The 9,789-nt window shown below is 54.7% G+C and overlaps 2 protein-coding genes across 2 annotated transcripts; both read right to left on the reverse strand.

Moving 5' to 3' along the window:
- Positions 1–57: 57 nt before the first annotated feature.
- BRICD5 (BRICHOS domain containing 5) lies at positions 58–5,671 on the reverse strand. The gene is made up of 6 exons (XM_054212630.1): positions 4,471–5,671; positions 3,047–3,178; positions 2,201–2,353; positions 1,826–1,933; positions 717–870; positions 58–240 (listed from the first exon to the last, which is right to left on the reverse strand). Exons 1-6 carry the CDS (start codon positions 4,507–4,509, stop codon positions 146–148), a joined length of 681 nt encoding a protein of 226 aa, XP_054068605.1. The 5' UTR covers positions 4,510–5,671; the 3' UTR covers positions 58–145.
- Positions 5,672–6,176: 505 nt separating this feature from the next.
- Positions 6,177–9,585, reverse strand: PGP (phosphoglycolate phosphatase). Its single transcript, XM_054212953.1, has 2 exons — positions 8,937–9,585; positions 6,177–8,504 (listed from the first exon to the last, which is right to left on the reverse strand). The coding sequence occupies exons 1-2, from the start codon at positions 9,559–9,561 to the stop codon at positions 8,179–8,181; spliced, it is 951 nt and encodes a 316-aa protein (XP_054068928.1). The 5' UTR covers positions 9,562–9,585; the 3' UTR covers positions 6,177–8,178.
- Positions 9,586–9,789: the final 204 nt, after the last annotated feature.

Below are 9,789 nucleotides of genomic sequence, written 5' to 3' on the forward strand. Positions count from 1 at the left end.
TAAGCTCTCCTGAACTGCAGCGTGAAATCAGCAGGCAGCTTTTGGGGGACACTGTAGATGTTACCTTCCTCGTTGAAATCAGAGGCTTTTCAGGAATTCGGTTCAAGTATGTAGGGCAGCGAGAGGGCATCCGCAGCTGCCGGCCTTACTCAGGGAGGTAATAGAAGCAGATAGACACACAAATGTTGCTTGGAAAACAGATGTCAATGCAAAGGTAGATCAGCCGCTGCTTCCCCGGACCTGCCAAATGAGCAAGGACAGAAGCAGGATGAGAGGAATGCTTTGCAGTCCTGCGGATACGAGTCCCTGGGGAGCCAAACAGATGGGAAGCCTCAGGGAATGACCTTTCTCATTAAAGCTGGAGTCAGACGGAACAGAATGAGAGCTCGGCAGGCTGCTTTTGGTGAAGATGAAGGTGACAAGTATTAAGCCAACAGCATCGCAGGGGACTGCTCTGTGTTGCGGTTGTGCCGTGCGATCAGGCTGCGCTGCCCGGGGAAGGGGGTGTGGAGCCTTTCCCAGCAGGTCGTGGGTACGAGCCAGCGCTGGGCCATCGCTGAACAATGGTTTGATTTTGAACTAGAGGTCACCTGTCCCGGACCTTGGCAGCCCGTCCCGGGACACGCATCAGCTTTTGCGCAGCAGAGCCTGCTCCTCTTAGATGTACTAGAAGCAACCGTGCTTCCTTCTTCTGCAAAGGGACACGTACAACTTACCCTGCCCTCTCCTGACCCAGAAGATGGATGTCTGCTCGCACAGGGCTTGGACAGCCTCCCCCAGGCTTTTGGGGTCCACTTGTTCCCCTGCCAGAATGCCCAGGAACTCCCGGTAGTACTTGGTCTGGTTATTCTGATGTAGCAGCTGATCAGTCTGAAAGAAATGTCCCCGTTAATTCCTCCTGAGGCGCTTTGCCCCTCCTGGCGCTGCCCTCCGGCCCCACAGACCTGCTGTCTCTCTCCAGGCACCCAAGGAGCAGTCTCTATCCCAGCAGTAAGGGCAGGGATGCTCGCTCTGTCCGGAGCAGCCTCCTGGGGGTAAGGCTGGAGCGGGGACAGCCCGCGGCCCCTCGCGAGCCCTGCAGCTTGGGAAGCTCTTATGGGCGCTGCATCCCTACACTCCTCTGGGTTAAACACTGCCCATCGCTTTCCAGCCAGGTGGGAATGGCTGTTGAAGGGACAAGGAGCCCCCGAGGAAATGGAGAGCAGATGGTAGGGGCACAAAAAAATAAGGCCTTCTGTCTTCTTGAAACAGAATCTGCCCCCTGCCCACGCATCCATTAACATTTTGTTCGGAGGGTCCGTATACATGATTTACTCCAACTTTTTCCCCTGTGAATTGGCAACAAACCCCCTTTGTTTTTTGTTTCCCGGAATTTTGAGCAGGTAACAGAATCCAGTGGGAGCGGGTCCTGCGAGAGCCCTGCTATTCACCTCTGTGGGACACATCCCCCTTCCCCAGCCTGCGACTCTGCTGTTTCTCACAAGATAAGATGTCGGTAGAACCGGGAGTTGCTGCTCTGAGCTCGTGCGCTGCAAGCCCGGGACTGCAAGACAGAGCTCTGCTCCCGCGTAAGACCCCAACCCAGCCCTTCCCCAAGAAAGCTCTCAGAGCCCCCCAAAATAGGGGGCTGCCACTGCTACCCTGCTGCTGGGAGAGCCCAGCGTTCATTTAGACACACTTGGGATGCTGATGTGCAAGAGTCACCACCGTGAACACAAACCCATGCAGGACAGGGCCTTCAGCAAGCTGGGATTCTGCGCAAAGCCCAATTCACCACCCCCGTCAGCTCAGCCACCCCCGGGGAACAGTCCCAGCAGCTGCTCACTCTTTGCTCAGACGTGTTGAGAGATGTCTGCAGGGTCTGGTGGTCCCAGGCATCCATCCTCCTCAGGTAGCACGCGTGTTGCTCCACCGGCTTGTAGCACACGTAGCCCTGCAAGACAGATCATGCCCTGTTACAGCAGGCAGCGGCACGCACCGCAGCTGTCTTTAGAGCCAAAAAAACAGACATTCCTCCTTTTGCCCTGCGTTGTCTTTCCTAACTAAAGGTGCTGAGAAAGGCACCAAACAGTAGTAGCTGGTAGATGTTTTTCCTGGTCTACACCTCCTGCTCCCACCCCAGCGGCTCTTCTCTCAGCAGCCTGGGCTCCTCCGCTCGCATCCCCGCTAACGAGGCAGGTAATTATCCCAACACACTTACGTTCCTGCTGTCATACAGCACCACGGCGGTGTGGTTACTCTGCGAGGTTATGTAGTAGGTGACAGTGCTCCTGGACTTGTCCACCAAGGCTGTCTGGTTCCTCAGCGGGTCTTGCTGGCCCTGGAGCGTTAGCCGGACGAGCTGCGAGCCATCCTGGGCACAAAGAGGGTGAGGGCAGCACCAACCATCAGCTGTTTAGCGCTCATGCACAGCATCTCCCTGCCAACATCCCCACCCGGACCCTTCGCTGGTCCTTGTTGCTTCTCTGAATTATTTAGCAGCAGAGAAAAGCGGGCCCTGACCCAAGGGAGGGGGGCAGATCTGGGAAGCAGACCGCTCTCCATCGCGCAGGGCTCGGGGAGAGGCACCGGTGCCCCTCGCGCCGAAGGCACCCACCCTGCCTGGGTGCTGCTGGAGGATGGGGACAGGGCACTCGCCAGCCTCTGCCGCCGCCACGCACGGCGGGAGGCTGGGATCTGCGTCCCCGCCAGCACGGCTCGCTGGCAGCAGACACAGCAGACACGCTCCCACTTCGTCTCGGAGGCCACAGCCACACGTTGGAACGTGCCTGCTTAGCAAAAATACCAGCTTGCGGCTATATTTACAAACGGTGCGCTGAAGTTCCTTTAATTGGAGCAACGGCTTCTGGCAGGTGCGTTGCAGGGGTGAGACAGACGCTGCTCGGCTCCCTGCCTGCAGCGCTGCCGCCTTCCTGCCCTCCTGCCTGCAGGCTGCCTGCCACGGGGGTAACCCGCCAAACCCAGCCTCGTCTCACCCCGTTCCTCCCTCCCGGCACAAATCACGGCTGTGGGCAGGAGTTTTCCTGCCTGGATCGGGATCCCTTACCTGGGCAGAGCCGGGGGAGAAGCTGAGAACCCCCACAACGCTGATGCCAACAACTGCAAAAAACAAGGCAACGGACAAGATGATCCAGAACGTCCTGGATGGAGCTGTGAAGTGTGCTGCCGCCCTCCTGTCCTGGGAGAAGCAAAGAGCTGGAGTTAAACTTAACCCTTCTGCTGGTTGTTCTTCACCATGAAACGCGCTTCCCGCTCACAACAAATCACTGTGCAAACCGCTGGGGTTTGAACGCAGAACTGCCAGAACATCGCAGCAGCCCCAAAATAATGCCGCTTTTATCCCAGAGCGATGGAGTTTCAGATCCGACATCCCAGTAACCAGCACCCCCACAGCCGAGCACTTTCCTCCTGCTGCCAGGGGAGTGTGCAAACGCTGCCCGCCCGCCGAGGAAGGGCTGGAGCAGGAGGCTTTCCGCAAACAGGGGCGGCTGCTGCTGTGCTTTAGCAGCAAATTAAATTATTTCGGTTTATGGAGGAAATCCCCAGGAGAACCATCAGCATTTGAAACAGGCCCCATGCACAGTGATCCTGCTTCCTTGCCCCTCCGTGTGTCTGGCTGTATTTTATTTTTCTTGGTAAGTTGTTCTTCACGCAAACCAAGCAAAAGAGCTTGGCATCATGCGGCAGTTCTAGTGGCTCGATTAAAATTCACTTTAATTCTTATATTGAAACAATTCAATTTAACCTAATGGCACATGAAAAGCATTTTTACAAAGCAGAAAGAATGTGCTTTCAATAAGAGAGTTTCGACCACACTAAAAAAAATAAAACCTGTTTTTCAATCTTCTAAAGCACATAGAGAAATTCAATAACTGCCCATGGTTAGATTTGCTACAGCTGCCCAAACTCTTCAAGCCTCTGGGTCAGTTACTGATCTTTTTCGGTGATACATAACTTCCGGATACATTCCACTGGAAAAACAGCGAGTGTTAACGAAGTTAAAACTGTGCTTAGCTGAAATCTTCTCAATTCCAACGCGACAGAGCCCAAGCCCTACAGTAACGGGCAGGGTTTCAATAGCTAACGAAATTCCCTCGGGTGGGAAAGGTGCAAATAATGAAATCCAGCGACTCCTGTCCCTCGTCAGGCTGCGGTTCACGTGTGCTCAGGCATCCCGAGCGGCTCTGCAGCCTGCGAGCCAGGGTTCTTTGGCATCTCTAACCTGACCGCGCTGCCCTGCCTTGTTACACAATCGGTTTATGCCGTGTAAGTCCGGGCACTTAAGAAAATCCAGCTGATGGAGTCAGCTGCCTTACAAGGAGCTGAACTGTGGGGTGCTGAGGTTGGGGATGAACAACACCTTACCAGGATCCACGGGAACGGCAGGAGCTCAGCCCCTTCAACAGAGGAATCAAGCAAGCACAGAGCGGGGGCTCTCTGTGTGACAGCTGGGGGACTGGGGATACTCACTGCAGGGACAGCATTGCCGGTGCCGTTCCTACCCTCCATCCTCCGCTTCAGATGAGGACCTCGCTCCTGCAGCTCTGCCGCCTGACGACGCACAGACTGTGCATGATCCCAGGCTCCAGGCACGCCTGGGAAACCTAAGCGTGCATCTGCCAAACGTAAATAGGTGTCCCTGGCAGCCAAAGGGCTGCCCAGCCAGGAGCTCCTCAACTCAGAGCTATGGGGAGGGTGAAACCCTAGAGCTGCCACCTGGGGAGAGGAGAAGGGAAAGGGGGGGCGGTAAAACCCAGGGCTGCGGAGCGATGCTGTCAGTGCATAAAACTGCTCTTCCTGCTCACCTTGCGAGGCGACTGGAGCCGGGCAGGTGGAGGACAATCGGGGGCTTTGTGTCAGCCCTCCCTGCTGGCAGGCCCTAACAGCGGGACCGGGTAAGTCTCATTAAGAGATACAATGAATAGAGAAAAGTGGCAGCCTGCCCTTGTCATCAGTTATTTCTACGTTTCAACATGAACTTTGTGCTGCCGGAGCTCCGTGGGCTGAAGCCAACTGTTTATCCTGCAGGCTGCTGCCCTGCAAGCCTCGGCTGCACAGACACGCTTGTGTTCCACCTACGGACCTCGCTCCGTCCAGACCCCAGGGAAAAGGATCTCCGCTACAAAGTCATCACCACAACCTGAGCTGCACTCGTGCTAACACCCGTGTCCCGTGATGAGAAACGCCCCGTGGGGAACAGAGATCCCAGCTCGCCAGACTGTGATTTTTCTGAGTGGTCCAGGAGCCCCCATGAGAGCTTTGCGATTTTGAGATCTGCCAGACAGACACAACCGACTGAATGAAGGCAAGGAAAAGCTCAACAGAATTCTTTCATGAGGAATCCATCAAGGGAAAATACGGCTTTTAGACATTTTCCTGTCAAACGTGGCCCAGGACTGCTCAAACTCAGCCAGAAGGCGGCTCATCTTGGGAGTTTCTCGTCATCAAAGCACCAGCAGCTCCTCTCCCTGCTCACCTTCTTTCCTTCTGTAAGTCAGAAATGAGCTATTTCAGTAGAAAATCACCATTTTGTTCTGGCACACTGCTTCTGTGGCCAGCGTGAGCCAACCAGCCATCACGGTCACTCCTCTAAAACAGCAAAACTGAGAGTGCAAGATTGCAGCGTCCCGTGCTGCAGCTCTGATGAGAAGGGGAACAGTGTTGGAACAGTCAAAACCCCAATTCTGCTTCTGCAAACCGAGGCGTTGGAGACCAGCCCGCTCACTGGCTTCTGCTGCAGCCGAGCTCAGCACAAGAAATTTGAAAAAATCGCTGCCACACGCAGACAGGGTGTTCTCCCCATTGAGATTTTAACAGCCACACAGCAGACACTTTTCTTTAAGAAATTTATGCCCTGCCAACGTAAGGCACAGGAACGAGGCAAAACCCTCTATAAAACATCATTTGTGAAAGAATTATTGTGAAGGGGAAAGCATTCTGCACTGTGCTCTGCTCTTACTCAAAGGAGCAAATCCCAGCCCATGCTAAGAGCCCCGCACAGCTCTGGGGGCTTGAACCAGATATATACTCCAGAGCTTGGATTTCTTTCCCCAATGCTGCACATGAGGAGTAAAGACGATGATACACACAAACTGCGCCCCTAACTCACAGGATTTCCACACAGCTGCACCAAAGCTCACAAAGAGACCGCAAAATAAGACACCACCAGGGGAAAGCAGGTTTCTAAGTTTAATACGGATTCAAGTAGAGGCTTAAAAACCGTTTGGAAGTTGATACAGAGTTTAGAAGCATGACCGACACCTTCAGCAGCACATTTCAGCATACACGAATTGAGGTAATGGTTCCCTTGTACAGTGCTCGGCAGGGACAGTGCGCTACTTGAGCAAGGCTGAACGCCTCTCTTGGCATTTACTACTTTATTTGACATATTCTGAAATTATAAGCACCAGATACAGGAACCGAATGAACGAACACACCATTTTCGGACCCTACCTGCAGTAAACCCATAATGTCCACTTCCATGTTACCCAGGTAAAGTGAAAAGTTCTACCTCTGAGTATTTCTCTGTGACTGCGTAAACCTTCTAGCTGGAGACTGGAAGAGGGAAGAGATTACCCGGGCTTCCTTACACAACCCCCAGCTACAAAGGAACACCCTTTTACAAGACCAACTAATATTCTGGTAACACCGAAAGACAATATGAACTGCACGGTTATTGCTGTACAAACAAGGTGGCAAGTCTACTTGTGTCGAGCATCCGAGTGGAAGGAAATGGCACCGACACACTGCTAGAGCTGTTCAGCCGAACAGTGGGAGAAGAAGGAAGGCCGGTGTTTAAATTTATCTGCTGACAGTGGAATCTATGGAATAAAAGCATGTTATTTGCATATATAATTTTTCACTTAATTCTGTAATGCAAAAGCTTTCAACTGTGGCCTTCGATTCAGCCAGCATAAAAATCTACCCCGTAGTCTGAGCATCACCCAAACCCACCTAAAGATCAAAATGAAATTATCACCTGAGCAAGCAAGCACTCCTCTTCAGAGAAGCAACTGGTGCCAGGCCCCCACGCCAGACACACGTGGAAGATATTAACGTCAGGTATTTAAAGGAAGCACGTGCCATCGCCACACACAGCCAGTATGCTCTCAGGCTTATTTCGGTGGAAAGCTGTACTGTGCACTACATCCATCCCCCCTGGATCGAGTGTTAATTCTGATTCTGCAGCTAAAGCCAAGGCAAGCGGCTGTTTTGATGCTGAGGGAAGTACAAGGACTAACTCGGTACTAATCCAGTTATTTCTGGGAAGCAGCAGTAGTGAAGGACGTCCTATGTGGTTACAGACTTTCTGCATCACCAAATGCAAAAGCTGAGGAGAATTAAACCTACTCTGACCAGTACATTCCTCCTATCCTCCCTTCTGGGAAACAAGATATATTATCATATACTATACTTAAATTTATATTTTAAATATATTCTGATATATATTTAGGATCAGGGTAGTTCTTGTATGTACATGTACTTTACACATACATCCAACGCTTGGACAAATACACTATACAGAAGACACCGTTTGTGTTCTGCGAGTGGAATCATGCTAATCTGCATCACAAGTGCAATTTGCAACGGTCAAATAAAGGAGACAAGATTTCAGTTTCTGTGACCTGACGCAGTGGGCTGCACTGCTTAACAGGACCCCATCTGGAAAAAAAAAAAATATATTTTTTTAAAAATCAACCTAAGGCTAAGCGCTAATTCCGCTAGCCACCACAAGCTTTTCCAAACACAGCTGCTAAGTTACTTCACACTCCAAGAGTCTTTTCCCTGAATAAACCAGACAGAGCCACAGCTCGTCCAGGCGAGGACACACCACAAGATGTGGGGTTCTTTTCCTCAGATCAACCAGCTCTACTTTCAACTCAGTCTAGAGGACAACGTGACATCATATATCACAAACATTTGGATAGATGTGTTGCTTATAATTTAAAAAAAAGCCCCAAGCCCACAAGACGTGGGTGACACCATAATGCCCTCTTTGTTTCAAAGTGCATTTAAAGACTGAGATGTAAACAAAATCATATTGAGAGGACAGAAAGGTTAAAAAGCTAAGGGTTGCTAATTCCAGGTGGTATCCTAGTGAGTACATTACTGTCACAAGGTGATTAACAGGGGCCCTCCTTGGGGTACCGCTGCAGAGGCTGCAAGCACTTCGCTATACTAATCCCCCAGTGCAGGGAGAAGGTCGGCTATGCTATCGACATAGTAATCAGGAACCAGGCTCTGCCTGGCAGGACAGTCGCTCTCCTGGTGGCCCTTCACTTCGTCCAGTGTGGTGACCCCGGTAAGCGTCAGCAGGGTGGTGAGGCCGCAGCTATTGCCCATGAGGATGTCTGTGTCCAGCCGATCTCCCACCATGATGGTACGAGCAGGATCAATGTTGAACTCGCTCACCACACAATCAAACATGTACCGGTTGGGCTTTCCTATGATGAACGCCTCGCGTTGGGCTGCTGTCTCCACTGCTTTTACCAGGCAGCCAGTCCCTAGGGAGAGAAGAGAAAACATTGATTAGAGGCTGCAGGAGATTCTTGGTATCCACACGAGCTGATACAGAACCACAGAGTGTTACAGACAGGACAGGCAGAGTCCCAAGAGAGGCGGTGCACAAAACCTGCCAGGAGGCTGGAATACCATCCCACATAGAGACCAAAAAGGAACCGCTATTCCCCGAGTAAAGGATCAACAAGGATTCCTCCCCTTTGGAGAGCGCAGTAAGGAGCAGGGGAAGCCCAGGCTCCTGGATAATGCTACACTGAGGTGCAATGAGATGCAGGGCTGGGCCCGGGGGACCCTCAGAGACCAGGGATTTGCCACGGGTGGCTCTGAATGGGCAGGGGCCACCACCCCGCACCCGCCGGGCAGTAGACAAGGCGCCCGCACGCCCCCCCGGCCCTGCATCCCCCCGCCCCGCGCACCGGGGATGGCGGTGCCGCCCTCGAGCGGGAGCCGGTGGTCGCGGTTGGTGCCGACAAGGAGGCAGTCGGGGCCGCCGCGCAGGAGGTAGCGCAGGGCCTGGCACAGCTTGGCGTAGCTGAAGTGCTCATCGAAACCGACCAGGACGGCGCGCACGGCGGGGTCGAGCGGTGCCTGGGCCCAGTCGGCGGGCGAGGGGCCGGGCAGGGCGGCGGGGCCGGGCCCCAGGTGCGGGATGCCGACGGCCTCCAGCTCGGCGGCGAGCGCGGGACTGCCCAGCACGTAGGCGGCGGCGCCGGGCGGCAGGGCTTGGCGGAGGTAGCGGGCGGCACAGTAGGCCGAGCCGAAGACGTGGCGGGGCTCGGCGGGCGGGAAGCCCAGCTTCCGCAGCTTCTCAGTGTAGGCCGCGCGCGTCCGGCTACTGTTGTTGGTCACGTAGCAGAGGCGCTTGCCCGCCGCCGCCAACCGGCTCAGCGCCGCCGCCGCGCCGCTCACCGCCGCCTCGCCCCGCCACAGGACGCCGTCACAGTCGAAGAGCAGCGTGTCGGCGGCGCTGAGCACGGCGCGGGCCGCCTCGGCCTCCAGCCGCCGGCACTGCCGCGGCCCGCCGCCTGCCATGGCCGCCATCTCCGCCGCGCCTCAGCCGCGCGACCTCCCCCCGCCCACCCCCATTGGCCGCGCCGCGCCGGCCCCGCGTCCCCATTGGGCGGTGGCAGCGGCGGCCCCGCCCACCCCACCGGGAGCCGCACTCGGTGCCCTCTCCCGCCCTTCCGCCCGGCGCCACGGGCTCGCTCCGCTCATTGGTCGCCCGCCTCATCGGCCCACCCCCTGCGCGCTGCTATTGGCCAGAAGCGC

Source organism: Rissa tridactyla, chromosome 8 (assembly GCF_028500815.1).
Source record: "Rissa tridactyla isolate bRisTri1 chromosome 8, bRisTri1.patW.cur.20221130, whole genome shotgun sequence".
Lineage (NCBI taxonomy): Eukaryota > Metazoa > Chordata > Aves > Charadriiformes > Laridae > Rissa > Rissa tridactyla.

Excerpts from the sequence above, each read along its gene's own strand:
- BRICD5 (XM_054212630.1), bottom strand. The coding sequence starts at position 4,509 with ATGGAGGGTAGGAACGGCACCGGCAATGCTGTCCCTGCA. Across the intron at positions 1,934-2,200 it reads TGCTGTATGACAGCAGGAAC|GGCTACGTGTGCTACAAGCC; the intron begins GTAAGTGTGTTG and ends TCTGTCTTGCAG. Across the intron at positions 871-1,825 it reads TCAACACGTCTGAGCAAAGA|ACTGATCAGCTGCTACATCA; the intron begins GTGAGCAGCTGC and ends CATTTCTTTCAG.
- PGP (XM_054212953.1), bottom strand. The coding sequence starts at position 9,561 with ATGGCGGCCATGGCAGGCGGCGGGCCGCGGCAGTGCCGGCGGCTGGAG. Across the intron at positions 8,505-8,936 it reads GGGCGGCACCGCCATCCCCG|GGACTGGCTGCCTGGTAAAA; the intron begins GTGCGCGGGGCG and ends TTCTCTCCCTAG.